Here is an 18,184-nt window from a genome sequence, read left to right as displayed (position 1 = left end):
TTGTTTATTATTGAGACAAACAAAGTCACAGTGAAACTTATTTTGAAAGAATTTATTGTTATCATGTGACACATTACATATAATTAAAAACACATGACAACTAGTATTTCAACAAAAGTATTTCCATGTAAAACTCCCTTTTCCTCTAAGAGGTCCATTGTGCAAAGCAAGTAGAAATACAAGCATTTTAACATTTACAAATATTTCAAAATATTCTACTCTATTTTTATAATCTTTTGCTCTCTTTCACACTCACTCTTTAAGGTGTAAGTGCATATGGACGATAAATCTTTGTAAAGACACTTCTGAGGCATGCAGATTGGCACAAATGTTAGAAAGAAAAACAAAAAAAATATAGATATGACATCGTCTCTGGTCACAAATTCAGTGCCTCGGCCACCTTTCTCTCCTCAGGAATACCATTTACCTGGAATGAATAGAAAAATGGATTAAACTTTATTAACAAGTACTCACATTGAAGTTTGATAATCTTTTAGTCTTTTTTTTTTTTAGCAGAAGAGCTGATCTGAAACAACTCCTGAACACTGATTCATAAACAGACACCTACCTCCAGCCTTCGAAATGTTGACATGACATAATTATCTCCTTTGTTAGCAGTAAACAGAGAGAGCAGCCGGTTAGTGCTAGAACTGTCATGCAGCTGAACACCACATACACAGGAGGGCGCTCATGCACCAACAGCACAACTACAGGGATTTAGTAAACACTGGTGGAGACATAAAGCTCTCACGCCTGATTTCTTGCAGAGCCGTAACAAAAATGATTTGCTCTCTATAATCTGTGTCCAACTGAATGAAGTCTGGATGCTTGTATTTTAACAGCAAGTCTAAGGTCAGACTGAGGTTGCCAGCAACACAACAAAATAACTGCAACTCAGACATTTTATTGTGTTATTGGTGTGTGTGTATAGAGTCATCTATTTCTATGTCAGAACACCTCAACAATAACTAATCAAAGCGTATGTCTTGTGCATCAAAAGGAGCATTTTTGGCTCTTTTTTTAAATGTTATTTTGGAGGTTCAGCCTCAACGGAAGAGGATTAGGGCCAGGTAGGAGAAAAAAAATAATGAGAGGAGGGGGACAAATGTAATTATGTACTTCAAGAAAAAAGACGAAATACAATGCTAAGAAAAATGTAGAGAATAAGTCACCTTTTTGAGTTCGGTAAAATATATGTAAATTACATAAATGCAGATTTTTCCAAAACAATAGTTTTAGGTTTAGTTTTAAACATTTATTGTTAGTTTTAACAATAGGTGGCCTACTACCTAGAACAGCTCATTTATGTGCCTCCGGATTTTAGTTCTACTACATCCTTAAATATTGTGGTTATTGCTAATTTTATAATATTGGTGAAAATCAGGTTGTAGCTTGCAGTAACTGTTCAGATAGACGCTGTTTCTCTGAAACAATGTTCTTCTGTTGTCTTATTGACGATGGAACAATCAATCTGTGAATATATTTCCAACTTTACAAAACCCAAAAGTTTACTTTATTCTTGGCATTTCGGCTTTTTTTCTCAAACTGCATAATGAAAAAAGAAGTTCCTCATTAATTGGCCCCAATCCTCTTCCGTAAACCTCAGCTGCCTATAATTAACTGTGCAGCAAAAATACAGACACTCAGACCCTTGCGGACAAAGTGTCTCGAGATATATTTTTTGTGGCATTATGCAAACTTACACAACAAGCATGTGTTAAACTTCTGAATCAAGTGAATCAAGTAAACTTCTGAATGTGAATGATTATTTGTTAGTTATAATCAAGACTTATGTTGGTTAAAACATGTAGCTCAGTTGAAGTGGAAAATATTGTTAATACATAGTATTTTTAGAGCAGTTTTAGGAAGGGAACTTATTCAAACTGTTTTTCTCACATATGCCTCTATAACTGAAGCCTATGCAAGCATCTGCACTTTTTAATTTATTATTATTATTTCATAAATAGCCACATGAGATATTACACATTCAGATGGAGTAAGGCATGACTACTGTACAAAGGTTGAAGGAAACACTAACCTGATGGCCGTTGCTGTGGTATCGTAATCTGGTTTTGCAGATTCCTGAAATGATAAATGATATTATGGTAAGCAGACATTTGCATACATTACAAGAGCCTTTAGTATCATGTGTTGTACTTATATTAGCAAATTTTTCCGTTTCCACAAGCCCCTTAGGTAAAATCATGGGACAGCTTGAACCTCTTAAGCTGTAGTCGTATTTTTCCCAGAAGGCCTGACTGGCTCACTGCAGCTTTAGCTGTAAATGTGGCACTGTTAGACTAACTGGAAACAGGATTAGACCATAATGGTTTTGTTTTTACTTATATTTCCCCTATATAATGACGCCTGTAAGCCATACTCCTGCGTGCCTGCTAATAAGCACGGTGCACGTGTATTTCCCACAACACCAAACCAAATAATTCTCCATCTTACGTCTGTGTCTGCATGAGGGGCATGCTGGTGGTCTCGTAGTTGTCAGGGTGGATGGGCGGCACCACCTCGCCGCTGACTGGGTTGAAGACGGGCAGCGTGGACAGGGGCCAGGAGATCTCCCGGTTCTTAGACATGCTCCTCAGCTCCTTGCTGGACTTCTGGATGGAGCTGTGGTGAACCAGCTGGATGCTGGAGAGGGGAGAGGCAGTGAAGTTAAAAATGTATTTTAGCTGTCATGATGTTATGTTGTTTCGTCTGAAACACATTTAAAATATCTGCAATCATTTTGTATCTGCACTCCATTCATGCATGCGCAACAGCAACATAACCTCCACCCTTACCTATCGCTTGCCTTTAAGATTTATGTGGCAATTTGTTACCGCTACAGCATTAATTACCTACATCTGGCCATTGAGTTTTGGAGCAGCCCATTGGATGAATGGTCGTCAACACACAGATGAGCACGTAAATGTTTATGAGAAAGCCGTCAATGACAACATAAATGACAAAACTGCAAACCAAAGAGAGAGGGGGAGGGGACAGAAACAGACCCGAAATAAAGAAAAAAACACAGGAGAGGTAAAACACTTACTCTGGTGTTTGCATGTTTCTTTTTTCCCTAGAAACAAAACAAAATGGATGAATTAAATACTAATATTAATAGTTAAAGAGACATCTACACACAAGTGAGCGGACTATTGGGTAAAGACAGAGTGGGAAAAGGTGATGGAACATTGAGTGAACGAGGGGGCACGTCTCTCCCAGCCTGTAAATGATGGAGAATGATGAAAGGATTTATCATGGATGAATGGCTATCGATGTCATGGCTTCAAAAACATCAAAATGTACAAAATAACAAAAAGCTGTGACAGATATTCATGGGGAACTTAACAGAAATGGACCGTGCAACTGGATGGTAATGACAAGCTGCAATTCCAGTCCAGATTATTGCTCTGATCTAAATATCCTGCGCTATCCATCCTGTCAACAGTTCCTGTGCTTTCCTCACATGTTTGTTGTTGGGGTGTCTGCTGCAATATTTGCAAAGAAATATAAGACCAAAGCACACTTACACCCCTTCCCGTCGGCAGCACATAGTGTAGCCGAGGATGAAGAAGAGGACTAGCGCCACAGCGGAGGGAACAGCCAGCGTGATGAGGAAGTCTGAGAAGTAGTTCCGGCCCTGCAGAGACTCAGAGGGGGGGTCGTATTCCCCGAATTCAGGCAGGATCCCTGTGCCCGGGTCAGGACGGGTAATGTAAACCGGGACCACTTTGTTGATGTCAACCTGAAGACAAAAGTGGTAGTTTAGTCAGCATTTGTGAGGTTTATCAGAGATGTCATTGCAGTTGAGGTACATACATGTGTTTTGGGTTTCTGCTAGAACATGTTTACACGCTTTAATGGTAAAAAACACATTATTTTTCTCATACTCTCTGCCTGAATAAACTTGTATGCCTGGAAGGTTCCATTTTAGCGCCTGTCTCTTTAAGCCCCCCTCCCGAAAAAGCCCATCCTGCTCTGATTAGCTTGCAAAAAAAATATGTTGCACCTTAGTTGGCACTCCAGATACCCAAATGTATGTGCACAAGCACTGAATAGTGGGTTTTTTAATATTATGTCCCCTGCAGTTTTCAATTAAGGGAAATCTATACAAGACAATTCTCATCAGGGATTTATTATAGTTTTGGCACTATATATTTAGGCAATAAACCAACAGGATTTATCACTTTGAGCAAGTACCTCCTTAAAAATGTATGTGTAAAAAAAAAAGGCCAATAACTTAGAAATAGCTCAACAAGGAGCAACTATAAAGAAAATGATGCACCGATTTTACACTAATATGACGATGCAAAGGCACTTAGAAGGGTGCTTACTTAAAGAAATAACTTTATTAAAGAATATTTAACACTATTTTACATACATACATTGCCAACAAATTCTATAAATGACTACTACTCTAAAATAGAGAATAAAAATAAAATAATTACCAATATAAGCATCAGTACTTTATGTTCAGTCAATTGCTGACCATTTAAAAAAAGAATAAGTAAAAATGTATAAATAGCTAACACCATTTCTTAATGACACCAAACAACATTTTCTGCATTAAATTTTCTGTAAAAAAAAGTTTTCATATCACCACATAGCACATCTATAAAAGTACAAAAACTAATAGTTTTTAAGAAAGAAAATACTTGGTATTGTGTTTTTCCCCCTCCTTGATAAAATGAAGGGGTTTACCAGTAAGACCAAATGTATTATTATTTTTTGTGATTGACCTGCTTTGTATATATTGGTCACAATTGTTATTGCATATGAATTTTCATATTACACAGAAAGAAAGGAAATACTGTGTAAATTTTAATGGACTGATATCTGTTTCAGGTGACCTTTACCTCGTTGCCTGTTGGTGTTCTTTTTATACCTCTCTTTCCTCCTGGGTCTATTGAGGGACTAACCCCTAACACAAAGCTTGCTACTGATTTGAGCTGTATTGTGTAACCCCTTGTGACCTGTGTGTCTGTGTTGGTGTCTTGTGCATTGCTGTTCCACTAAAACTACAAAAATAAAGTATAAAAATAAGCGAATCCTCACCAGAGAGATTTTGCACCAATCAATGTTAAACTGAGCCCTGAACTTCTTGTCACAGCTGATGACGGGCTCCATCTCCTGACTGCAGCGCAGCTGGTTATGTGGGCTTTCCACCTCCCGCAGGCACGACGAGAAGGGAACATCAGCACCAACCATCACATACACTCTGGGGACGGAGGGGGAGACAGTGCAGTGCATGAGAGAACCCTCTTTTTACATGTTTATGCTGAGGCATGTAACAGTCGAAGCATTTCTTCCCCGCTGAGCATTCTTTCATCTTCCAAAACGTCAGCATGAATCTTTGATGCACAACTTATGGCATGTTCATGTGGGCTATTCCCCTCTGAACTACACCAACTGACAGTATCTGTCAGTGCTGACGGCCAAGTGTACTCATCTAATTCGCAGGGAAATGTGGATCCCCAGGGCCCCAATTAAATAAAATGTCAGCATGATGTGAGTGGGCTGAAACTATAAGCGATTTGTTTGATTGAGAGAGGTGAAGAGGTGGAGAGAATCTTTAAGACTGTTAAACCTCATGCTTATCTATGTGATTTGAGGAATTATTCTGAAAGCTTAGTTTGGTTTTTAAGATACAAAATCAATGCAAAGATGTTTAAAATCAGCCTGAAAAGAAGAAAAAAATAATTTAACTGTGACTGGATCCATTTTCTTCACCCTGTGTATTTAAAGGAATACAAGCAGTGTTGGAAGAAGTATTTATAGGAAGTATAGTATAGTATTCATACTTAAGTAAAAGTACTATTGTCACATTGTGAAATTACTCCACTAAAAGTAAAAGACCTGCATTCAAAACTTACTTCAGTAAAAGTACAAAAATATCAGCATCAAAATGTACTTAAAGTAAAAAAATAAAAGTAGCCATTATGAATGAATGTCCCCACTCCAAATATATTATTGGATTATTATTATTATTTTTGATGCATTTATGTAAGCAGCATTTTAGTTGTCCAGGTAGGGCTCATTTTGGACCTGAAAAGTAACTCAAGCTGGCAGCTAAATGTAGTTGAGTAAAAAAAAATTTGCCTCTAAAACGTAGTAAAGTACAAGTGTAAAGTTACATACGAGTACCTCTGAAATTGTATTTAAAACAATACTTGGTAACGCTTTAACATAAGGTCCTTAATAACCATTAATTAACAAGTAATAAGGCATTGTTCCCGCTTTAGATCCGGTAGTTGCAAAAAGCATAGTTAACTTATAATAGATGAGCAATAAAGTATATTTTAATATCAATAAGCAAACAAAATAAGACTAATAAAGGCATGGCAAAGACATAATGGGTGGGTCATGGGTGTTTGTAATGCCATTATTAACACTTATATAAGCTTATAAACACACAATAATGTTAATAAGCATCTTGTAAGGACTTACAAGGGCCTTATTACTTGTTAATTAATGGTTATTACAAGGACCTTAATATAAAGCGTTACCAAATACTTGGGTAAATGTACTTAAATACATTCCACTACTGAATACATGTCTGGCCGAAACCTTCAAAATCCTCACCCTTCCTTCAGGTTGTTGATGGGTAGGGGCACACGGCCGCCACGATCCAGCGCCGAGGTGATGTTTATGGCGTTGAGGCGCTCAGGCTGCCAGACGTTCTTCACCGCTCCCAGAAAGTCTCCCAGCACCTCGCTGGCCAGCATCTCCTCCACATTCATGTTCTTGATGTAAAACTCAGCCTGGAAGGGCAGAGGGAACTCTGTGCAAAGAAGAAAGAGGTAGAAAAAAAGAAGATGAATGGCAGTAAGATGAGAGAAGACAGGAGGGCAGCTACAGTGGCGTTCTGCTGACTAAGACTTCATTAATACTTTATTACTGCTGCAGAGTTGACACTGATTCCACCAGTCTGTCCTGCAGACGCTGGTGTGTCTGCTCCGCTCTGTTATGACTCGGCTTTCTTTCTGGGGCCAGATGGCAGATGACATCACAGAAAAGGGAGAGTGATGTCACGTTTGCGCTGCGAACATCTGCTGAGCGCTCAACCAATTCACCTCATATTGTACTGCATGTACCGCGGCTGGTCAACATGCCGCTGTACAAACATACAGATGCACAGATGTGAGGTGCAGTCACACAGATGAAACGGAACGAGAGCTCCTATGGAGATATTGTGCACCGATTTTACACTAATATGACGACGCAGAGGCACTCAAAAGGCTGCTTATCTAAAGAAAAATCTGTATTGAAAAAATTGAACACTATTTTACATTATACATAGATGGCTACTGAGAAAAAAATAATAAAATAAATACCAATTTAAGCATCAGTACTGTATGTTCAGTATCAGTCAATTACTGACAATTAAAAAAAATTATAATAAATACAAATTTAATTAAAAAAACTAAATTTCGAATTCACTCCAAGCATCCGTTTCTGCATTATATGTTCTATAAAAAAAGTTTTTATATCGCCACATAGCCCAGGAGCAACTATAAAGAAAATGTATGATATTGAGAAACTGGCCTTTTCTCTAAGACTTTGTATTAATACTTTTTAAGAAAGCAAATACTTGGTATTGTGTTTTTTATTGGGTTTTATGGAGTATGGGGTTAAGCAGTGAGACCACATATATTATTGTTTTTTGTGATTTACCTGCTTTGAATGTATTGGTCACAATTGTTATTGCATCTAAGTAAAGAATAAATAAAAATTTAATAAATAGCTAACACCATTTGTAAATCACCCCAAGCATCATTGTCTGCATTATAAGTGTTGTAAAAAAGTTTTTATCACCACTTTGTCCAAAATTGGCTCTAAAAGAAACAGCTGCTTCCTATAGATAAACTGTAATAATGTGTAGTACTTTTTGCTAATTGTTCACATGGTTAGATCAATACAACATGTTGTTTTTCTCAAGAAATGATCAGTTGACAGAAGTAATCAAAGGCAACATTTTCTCCTTGGGGAAGTCCAGGAGTACTGAATGAGTTCTTGGGATTTAATCAGGGAAGCTGCACAGTCTGATCTGTGTTTGCTCTAAGCTCTCATACTGGCACTTCTTACCTTCTGTGGCCATGATGTTTATGACCAAGTTGTGCCGTGCCGTCTCGAAAGTGCGTCTGTTATAGGCAGTAATCTGCAACACACAGGGGTGAAAGTTTAAGCCCAGATCAGTGCAGCTTATATGGCAGCAGCCCTCTGGACGAGGCTGAGCTAGATACACTGTGCAGGCTCTGTACCCAACTGAGACGCCATATAGACGCACATGTGCACCGCTGGGAACGCTAAGCCATTTGGGAAAAGAATTTCTACAGTAGCTTATGGGGGACAAAGAAAGCATAAAAAAACATAATGGAATTTAAGTCTGAAGACTGATGGTGTAACATTGCACTATGCACTATAAATCAATTCAAATGTGTTACTACTGCATTACTTCCATGTGTGCCTTGGTAAGACTACAACTGTGTGACACTGCGTTCAATTTAAATGATTGAAAATGTCAGATTGTATTAATTTGATGCTTTCATGCTGTGGAACACTTTTCCTTCCTTGACATATTAAACAGAAGCAGTAATGCCTTCATCCTCCTTCTTTTCACTTTGAAAGTGGTCCAGCCACCCACCTCTATGACGGAGGGCTTGCCGACATGCTCTGCGGTGGGGGAGCCGTACAGCACTCCGTCGCTGTGCTGGGTCCTCTGGATGTAGCGCAGCCAGCCCGGCCTGTCGGGGTAGCCCATCAGGTTTGTGTTGAAAGTGATCGGGTCGTTGCTGGCATCACCTGTAGGCAGAGCTGTTTAATGAGGGGCGACCCAACGATCTGTTATGAGTCAGAACCAATTCAGTAATGTACATTTAGACCCATTAGCTGAATTGTGGATGTGTTGCCAATAGCAGCTAAGCATTTTCTACTAGTGAAATATGATGAATGGACAATGCACTGCTGCATTTATACGATGACTGCACCAAAAGCTACCTGTACAAATGCTTTAAGCATCTAGATAATCCAAAAAAATCAATTTAAAACATTAAACATTAACTGTCAAAATGCTAGTGTTTCATCAATAATACATTAGACATAACTTTGGAACAGTTTATGCTAGAGACAAGCTTTAAAGTGTGTCTGAACCATGAGATTATCAGTTTTCTGAGACAATTTGGGTGGTGGCTTTACAACAATTGGCCGATTTAGATATGTGCACTTACATAATACGAAAAACTGACAATTATGCATTGTGAAAGTTGATATAAGAAATATAAAGATGGCACCAATTTGTATTTTTGTCACATTATCTACTAAAAAATGCCCAGGTCAATATCCAAAAAATGGCTGTTACTCACTGACTATAAGATCTATTTGTGACAAACTCCACATGGAGCTCCAAAATACATAAATACAAATTTTCACATTGAAAAAACAAAGTTCCCTCTGTGACTATGGAGTTATTAAAGTTTGTTCACACAAAGGTTATGCATGATTGTGGCTTTACACTGCACTACAAACAAAGGGAAGGTTCGCATGAATCATATGATGTCAAACACTTGATACTGACTGAAATAATTAGCTCAGAATTAGCACAAAATAAAAATAGAAACTATGTCCAGGCATGTCTTTGTCTACGTCTGCTTTTAGACGATTGACCAGCGCAAAATGCATGAATGTGATGGTGTTGTACCTGACTTCGGGTAGGGAGGAAACTCTCCTTTAAAATACTCTCTCTCCAGAACATGGACGAACAGCACTCCTGCAGACGGGTACACGTTACGGTCTGCATGCGATCTCGACAAGATGGTGACCACTGAAACACAGAAAAGGGATATTAGCTCCTGGAAGCAGATCATTATTACCCAATTTTCCTTTGTGTGTTTTGCTCATCATTAATGACCTGCCAGCAGCACTAATTAGAAAAGAAGAGAAGGCCTTAATAGAGGTGAAAACAAATAAAGCAAACGTGTTGTTTACCAGCACCTGCTACTACTTTGAGAATCAATACTGCTCGCAATGATAGATGTGTCTGCTCTTCTTGCCTGGCTTCCGCATTCTCTTGAAGGTAAATGCATTTGCTTCACAGAAGGATGCGTTGCTATGATTTCGTGCATAATAAGAGCAAGCTGCTAAACCAAAACAATGAATTTCAGGGCCAAAAAGCCGGGGTTCTGTGAGTAAAAGCAGCAGTAATGAGAGTAATTCAGACTGTACTGGGTTGCTTTTATGCCCTCCTCCCACTCTGTCTCCATTATGCTCCTGTTTAGCCCCACTCCATTTCACACACAAACATTTATTTGTGAAGGGCACTGCTAGGAAAATGGCAGCCCCTTAACAAAAGTGCACACAATATAATACTGGAGGTGATTTGCAAATCGCTCCCTTCTCTTTGTATCTTTCCCTTTCACAATTCCCCTTCTCTTGCTCACTTTTCTTCTTTCAACCTTTAAGCATTGCACAGGCCCCCCCCCAGTGGGTGGGCACTCAATTTTTAATCACCATGGGAGACAAGGGAGAGGACGAGGGGGGGAAAAGGACCAAGACAGGGCAGTGAGGGAGGGAAAACAGGAGCTGTGCTATGAAGTGCAAGTGGCGGAGGGAAAGAGAGTTTGAACTGTTCTGGCCTGCAGACACATAACTCCAGACACGTTAAGCAGCTACAAGATGGCATGGGAAAGCTGTGTGTGTGCTTTCCCGCTAGCAAAATGTCACAGATTTTCACTTTTTTTTAATCTCATGCTTCATCTTCTCATTAGCATCAAACCAACATATTTTACATAACTGACATCAGCATCATAACATAGCGGGTCACTACCAGAGGTGGGACCAAGTCTTTTTTTTGCAAGTCACAAGCAAGTCTTTGCACTTAAGACTTAACTCAAGACATGGAAGTCCCAAGTCAAGTCCAATGCATAGACTTGGTACAGTCTCTGTGACATCACCCATAGGTTTTTCTAAAGAGCCAAAACAAAGCTCAAAGTGGGCTGCTCTGACTGTTTCCGTCTTGGCCGTGTCAGACTCCTCCGAACTCTCAGCTAATTAAAAATGAGCAAAGAGTTGGAGATGAAGTGGGCTGAATGGAGCGTGGTTGCTAAAACAAGCCATCTGTGACAGCATCCACCTGTCATTTAATTATGCATAATTTTAAGCCTTACTATTATTTTAATATGTGAGTTTTATCAAATTCACCCCCTTGCAGTTTTCATGAAGGTGAAAATTAGCTAGAGAGACCATACAGTTTTTTGTACCAGACTGTCAACATGTTTATTTTTGCTGTAAAGTTTGGCATTTTAACATGGGAGCCTATGGGGATTGGAGGCAGCTTCAAGTGGCCATTTGAGGAACTGCAGTTTTTAGTTAAGTCCCAAGTCCTCAACTTTGAGTTCTGAGTCCTAGAGAGAGTAATATTATGCTTAGAACATTTATAAAAAAATCTAAGTTTGTACTTATTTGTCAAAACAAGTTTGTTAAACAAAGATCGGACATAGCATGGCTTGGTGGAAGGTGTCAAGTATTTTTTAAGTCAAGAGGCTCAAGTTAAAGTGAAGACACAACTTATTGGTGTTTAAGTAGAAGCTGAGTTGCAGGTCTTTTCGATTTTGTCAAGTCAAATCTAAAGTCATGAAATCTAAAACGGAAGTTGCACTCAAGTCCAAGTCATGTGACTGGAGTCCACACCTCTGGTCTCTACTACTACACTGTGAGCCCTGTCCTTCAACAGAAGCTGATTTCCAAGGAGATTCTCCGCTGAACAGAGTAATAGAGCAGGATTTACATTCTAATCCGCCTCCATGAAAGAGGAAGTCAGTATGTGATCTTTGGTTGTTAAGCGTTATCTATTACCACGGTGCACAAAGGGGGTTATAGAAGATTAGGTGACACAGTAAGCTGCAGATTATTAAGGAAGTCCACATCTACAAGGCCAAATTGCCTGACTGCAATCTAAGCTCACTGATGAGCTGCTGGAAGTGTGAAGTTATAAAACAGTCCCATATGTATGCTAAACTGGGCTACATCTGTGGCCACAAAGAGAGACGCTGAACTGGCCATATGTCCAATCCAATGTTCCCAAGGGCTCAGCCACAGCTAGATACAATCAATAGCATTTAGCAGCCACTAAATGGGGTGTTACTTATAGAAACCTGAGGTTATATCCACCACATCTCTTTCTAGGATCACATCGAGGGAAACCGCCTGAGCATGACTAATCCTTGCCATAGCTCCTCTCCTTTCTACAACTGCACCCATGACATTAAGATCCAGGTTATTCAGAGACCAAGAATAAGCCCTCAATCATTTTTCAGCACACCAGTGGAGTCGATCTGCAAATCCCACTCTGAATTCACACGCTTGGATTCTATTACCCGACCTGTTGGGCCTCATCAATTCTTCCCCAAACAAAAGGACCACAGTCACACACTCCCAGTCAAGGTCAAGTACTGGCTATGCTGTTCTGCTCACAGACCAACTGGATGCGCTGTAAACATTTGTGGCACGTCCACAGATGAGACAGGCAGAGCGGGCCCAGATGGCCTGGTCTCACCTAATGGTCTGAGGAATAGTAAATGACCTATGGGATTTGAAATGTGTTTTGGCCTATCAACATGAAAGCTCTGATTCAACAAGAGGCGTTTAGGTCTAACACACGCTCCTGGCAGCCTTATGTTGGTCTCACTTACGGGATCCCATTGGAGTGTGTTTCACTCTCATCTTTGACTGCAGTCTATTCACAGAGAAGCCAGTAAATAAAGATCACTAACTAAGCTACACTGAGGCTTAGCTAATAGCATCAGATCTGCTTATTTGTGGCGGGCTGACTTTCTGCCAGGCCTTCTTGAGATGATGAACCGTAGCACTCTTCCTACTTTACATTATACATCACCAATTAAAGTTAATACCAGACAAATCCACTGAAGACTAACCTGCCAGAGTGCTGCATGGCAAAAGTAGACAGACAGACATGCTACACACACAACAAGCTACACGTTTCTAATAATTGGGCTCAACTTCTCTATATATTGCACATAATCATTTTAGAACTACACTCTTGCATCTGTTTGTAGATCACTGACAGGTTCTTGGGGGAGGTGACGTGTAAATACCTAACCAGATTTTATGCTTTTCTTGGCCGACCTTGGACTTGCTAAGTTAAAAATGCCATTGGCAACCAAGAGAGAATAAACCATCCTTGTCCGTCCAATGGTTTCGGCTGACTGACGCCTCTAGCTAGCTAAGGCAGAGGCAAGGACGGGATGTGCTTTAGTTCTGTTGAATCAGCTACGTATGTGCGCGTCGTCCGGGTCAGGAGGAATGCATGTGCTTCTTTGGTGTTTCGTGGGGAAGCACAGACAACAAGGATTGCTACTGTTTGAAGCTCAGTTTTGGTTTTCTGCCTGTAATGAGTTTGAGCCTTGTTGTTCTAAACTCAGACCTGGAAGTGAAACTAGGTGGGTGTCACAACAGGCAGAAGGCTGCGGCTGAGGACAAGAGTGGATAAGAAACAGCCAGTTTAATCTTCTACTGATCTACGAAGGTAAGTAAATCAATGCTTTGTCTAAAACAATTAGGTTGATTCAGTGCAGTAACGTACCAGTGTCATGTTAAACAGAAGATATAGAACTTTGTCGTAAAGTTAATGATTTAAGACAAACTCTACTTCTAGCAAGGACAAGGTTTAGACACAATTTAAATTCATGAACTGCTGTTACAGCAAAAGTAAGTCGGCCAAGTCTGTGGGACAGCAGACAACTGAAAACAATAATGCCAGTATTAATGGGGAGGCAGTTGAGCGTGTCACTGTGTTATGACAGGGGGAGGGGACAGCGGGTCAACACATGAAGTGCACCACTGCACACACCCACTCACCATCTCTGTACAGGGCTGTTCTCTGCTTCAAGCCCATGGATCGCTCCATATGGGCATTTCTGTCATGAAAAGCGCCGTGTTTGGCATCATAGGCATGCACAATGTAAACTATTGGATCAATGAATAAAAGCATGAATGGAACAAGGTGCGCTGTGAAGTATACATTGGATTTGTTGCCAGTTTATTAGGTACATGCAGCTTAAACTAATGCAGTCTATGCTAAAAAAACAACCAAATAATTCCTTCAGGAGTGTTTACTTTTTTCATTTTCAGAAACGCAGATTCGATTGAAATCAAGCTCAGATTCAAGCTCCAAATCTAACACTAGAAGTAGTGGTTAACAGAAAAAGTTGTCAGCCTTGATTTGAATGAACTCAAGTTTTAAGTTTAAGAAAGAAACAGAAACTGAAAGAAGCTTTTCAAATTTGAGGCTATGAGGCTTTTTATTTTTCAATATCCTTGGGTTTTGGAATGTAGGTCAAATAAAACAAAACATGTCTTCCTGGACTGATGAAAATTACATTTTTCTGACACTTTATAGACCAATGAATAATAGATTTGTGAAGAAAATAATCAACAGATTACATAACCATACCGTAGATAAAACCTTGGAAAGTGTTTTTGTCTTGCTAAGACATAGGTACTGCTGTATTTTCAAAATGATTGGTTGATTTTGTTAACATAAAATGTTGTTATTGCAAATTAATTTTAAAATTCAGGTGAGTCCATATGACCAACCTTCATGAAGGTAGGAGTTAATGCAAGACTGTTGTATTACACTACTATTATTCTTATTATTTACTATTATTACTATTTCAGTCTATGTGTATGATTACACTGTATTAGCTCTAACTATGTGTATCTTATAGTCTGGCAACTTAAGAGGAAAGGTGGAAGAAATATTCAGATGATTTCCTTAGGTAAAAGTAGCATGTACAGTGGAAATACTGTGTTACAAGTAATAGTCCTGCATTACAAATCTTACTTAAGTTACATAGGTACAACCCTAAAATGTACTGAAAGTACCAAAACTACAAATACTTATTTTGCAAAATGGCCCAATTCAGAATAATATATATCACTCTATATTATTGAATTCTACAGTTATTGTTGCATTAATGTGTAATCAGTAATGTTGCAACTAGTAAAGGTGGAGTTAAATGACTATTTTATATACTGATACATATGGTGAATACTGATAATTTCCTTTCTGCATCAGTTTTTAACTGTGATCCAAATGTCTAAGCCCCTCATGATACCATTTTAATTAGCTTAAATGCTCTACTGTACTATACAGAAGCAAAAAATGAAGAAACATTGAACACAGGATGAATGACTTTTTCTCAAACAACATAAATACATATCATAATGTATTATAATCTTGTTGATAATAAAATATTCGGGAAAATACAAGTACCTCAAAATTGTACAGCACTTTGCTACTTTCCACCACTGACTGAGACTATAACATCTTTACTGCCTACTCTGAGTACCAGTGAAAAATCAAAATGCAACAGTGTAATATCATCTATTCCCCACGTGATAAACTAGCATTAGCCGCTTAAGGCATTTATAACACACCTGGTATCCGTGTACAGTAAACAGGCCTGCGAAATGGGAATTTGATTATTTTCATTAAATTAATTAAAGCTGAATGAATGACAAGCAACGTATAACGGTATTATATTCTGCGTTTGAGATGTAAGGTACTGTACAAAACACATTTCTGTATGTTTAATGTAAAGGCACTCCGGTCGTATAACGGTATAGCTGTCTATTGTTAGCCATTTTTCCATGTCTCCTCCTCAGCCTCTTGGAAAAAATGAGCACAGTAGCTAAACAGCAGCATGCTAACTAGCTAGCTAACTAGCATAGATACCGCATCAAAGGCAAAACGCTTGAAATCCCCGGATATTTCCGAGTTTAATCGATACGTACCCGTACCAATCCATACCGCTACAGCTGCGGCGGACATGGTGTATAACATCCTCGTAAAATCTTACATGAAAATGGATGTTTTATCTAATCGCCACTGGGTTTGACAGCCATAATAATAAGCATCCTGATCCTGCAGCATTCCTTCCTCCGCCTCCTTCCTTCACTGGAAACAGCACGGGTTTTCATTGGCTCAACATCTGGATGGAAAAAGATGGTTGTCTCGTAAAAAAAGGGGGCAAAAACATGGTGTGAATCAAAATAGGCGCGTCACGCCTTCAGAAAATGTTTCTGTGGGATGTTGGTCGACTTAAAGCATAAAATGGTCAGCCTGTATATCAAATACAGGGAGTGGCTGATGTGTGGCTGCTTTTCTGTTGACCTCTCTACTTCTGATTTAGGACATTAGAACATTTCAATTAATTGCAGATTTTATTATATTTAAACATATTTTCATTGTTTGCTAAATGCACGTATTTACTTCTTTGATTGCCTTTTTTTTAATCTATCAGCTTGATGATTCCTTGGTGCTTCCAAAATCTGGATCAGGACCATAGACTGTAAAGATAATCAGGACATTTGAAGACAGACACACCCTCTTACTCACATGCAAACACACAAACCATCACCTCATGACCTCCTAAGCCCAGCTGTTAGAGGGCAGAGACATGTTTGAGAAGTCTGCTCCAATCTGTCCAGGCCCCCTGCAGTGACAGTCCTGGCAGACAGATGGTCATGTTTTGGCCCCTTGGCTCCAAGTCAGGCCTGCTAAAGGGCTGTTGGACCCTTAATTCACCCCTCATGCTCCTTTGATGTCAACTATCACTAAGATAGGACGAGTTTGATTCTGCAGAAAAATGATGCTCTCGCTGCATGGATCTTGTTTGTTTTGAAACTGGATTCATGGCTTCCTCTGTGGTGATAAACATGATGCTATCCATCCTCCGTGCTCTGCAGTGTGAGGCTGGTCTGTTCTCTCTCCCTCCCTTTTATCCCCTTAAGATTATTTTTAGGTTGCTTAGCAACATCTTCACATAGCCAATGATTTGACTGAATGTATCACAACAATCACTATAGGTCAGTGCATGAGCTAAGATGCATAGAAATGAAGACGCAGATTTTAACACACTGCAGACTCCAGTATACTCTGCAGTAAGTGCATACTGTAATCGTCCTGAATTTGCTTATTTTGAGCTGAGCTGTTGCTAAATAAGGACAAAATGTAGCTCATGTGGGTCTGGTTCTTGTAGTGCAGCAGATACAACAAATCGCTTTCATATAATATTCTACTCTATAAATACAAGATGCTGGTTCTGAAAATGTGAAAGCTCACAAGTAAAAATGGAACAACAGTAGCCCACTATATTAAAAAAATGAACTTGCGGCTTTGAATTATTTCAGTATGGACTGAAATGGTTACATAATAATGTAAATCACATATTTTGGCAGATGATATGACTGCACACATTTATAAACAAGATTTACTTTATGGGATTTGCGAAGGTGGCAATAAAGTCACAAAGGTTTAATTCATATTTATGCAGTATATGCATGCTTTAATCCGCTACATCACACTTGAATGAATTATGGTTTAACCTTGATTAAAATTGTGATTAAAATAACTCATAATGTGTGCTTACTAAGCATGTAAGCAACAATTCCATTCATTACGACACATCAAAATCAATTGTACTGTATAACTCTATGCTGTTTGTTAAGATAATCACACATTGGGTTGTTGACAAAGCTCCCTTTCTAATTATTTATCACAAGAATTCAATTCCTTGCTTTAGGGGGTTTCTGGAGACTCCTGTATGACCCAGCAAGCTAGGGTTGTTACACTCTGATTAGGGCTGTGTGATTTGGAAAAAATATCTAATTGCAATTATTTCAACTGATATTGCAATTGCTGATTTACAATATTTGAGGGAATAATGTTTTTTGTATCTATTTACGCATTTTCATTGAAAAATATATTTAAATGAATGTGGAGGGTCTTTTTGTGAGAATCTTTACCAAACAAAGATTTTTTCTTAAGTCTGTCGAATACGATTTGTAGGCCAGGACCATTTAAAGGGAACATTTTCATTCATACTTGTATTTTAGGTTTCTATAAGCACTTGTTTATGTGCTTTACTGATCATAAAATATTATATGTTTGTCATACCATATGTCTGAACAACATGCCATTTTAGTGCCTGTGTCTTTAAGCCCCTTTCCTGAAAAAGCCAGGTCTGCTCTGATTGGCTTGTGAGGAAATCAAGGTGCACCTTTACAAAGGCAGTTTCAAGCCATGGCTGGAGATGTATGATGGGGTTGGTATTCCAATGAGCCTGCATGTGACATATTGTAGGAGGCAGTGTCAAATATGAATGGCTTA

General features: G+C 39.0%; 1 protein-coding gene across 4 annotated transcripts; it reads right to left on the bottom strand.

Annotated features, from left to right (window-relative positions):
• Window positions 1-37: 37 nt before the first annotated feature.
• On the bottom strand, window positions 38-16,043 carry sgce (sarcoglycan, epsilon). 4 transcript variants are annotated; one of them, XM_059350837.1, is made up of 12 exons: window positions 15,808-16,043; window positions 9,695-9,817; window positions 8,642-8,811; window positions 8,083-8,155; window positions 6,580-6,778; window positions 5,053-5,215; window positions 3,528-3,742; window positions 3,047-3,073; window positions 2,455-2,643; window positions 2,039-2,082; window positions 569-606; window positions 38-427 (listed from the first exon to the last, which is right to left on the bottom strand). In XM_059350837.1, exons 1-12 carry the CDS (start codon window positions 15,854-15,856, stop codon window positions 377-379), a joined length of 1,341 nt encoding a protein of 446 aa, XP_059206820.1. In that variant the 5' UTR covers window positions 15,857-16,043; the 3' UTR covers window positions 38-376. The 4 variants fall into 4 exon arrangements, with proteins under 4 accessions (XP_059206820.1, XP_059206817.1, XP_059206818.1 ...); XM_059350834.1 differs by lacking the exon at window positions 15,808-16,043 and adding an exon at window positions 13,870-15,198 and having other exon boundaries at window positions 8,642-8,799; XM_059350835.1 differs by lacking the exons at window positions 3,047-3,073; window positions 15,808-16,043 and adding an exon at window positions 13,870-15,198 and having other exon boundaries at window positions 8,642-8,799.
• Window positions 16,044-18,184: the final 2,141 nt, after the last annotated feature.

Source organism: Centropristis striata, chromosome 14, assembly GCF_030273125.1.
Source record: "Centropristis striata isolate RG_2023a ecotype Rhode Island chromosome 14, C.striata_1.0, whole genome shotgun sequence".
In the NCBI taxonomy this organism is placed as follows: Eukaryota; Metazoa; Chordata; class Actinopteri; order Perciformes; family Serranidae; genus Centropristis; species Centropristis striata.
Note: the sequence above shows the minus strand (reverse complement) of the source record. Positions and strands in the feature narration are given on the sequence as shown.

Bases quoted from the DNA above. Each gene is read 5' to 3' on its own strand.
- sgce (XM_059350834.1), bottom strand. From the start codon at position 14,002: ATGCTTTTATTCATTGATCCAATAGTTTACATTGTGCATGCCTATGAT. The intron at 6,779-8,082 runs GTAAGAAGTGCC...TTCTTTGCACAG, and splicing joins AAACATCATGGCCACAGAAG to AGTTCCCTCTGCCCTTCCAG. The intron at 428-568 runs GTAGGTGTCTGT...TATTCATTCCAG, and splicing joins CAACATTTCGAAGGCTGGAG to GTAAATGGTATTCCTGAGGA.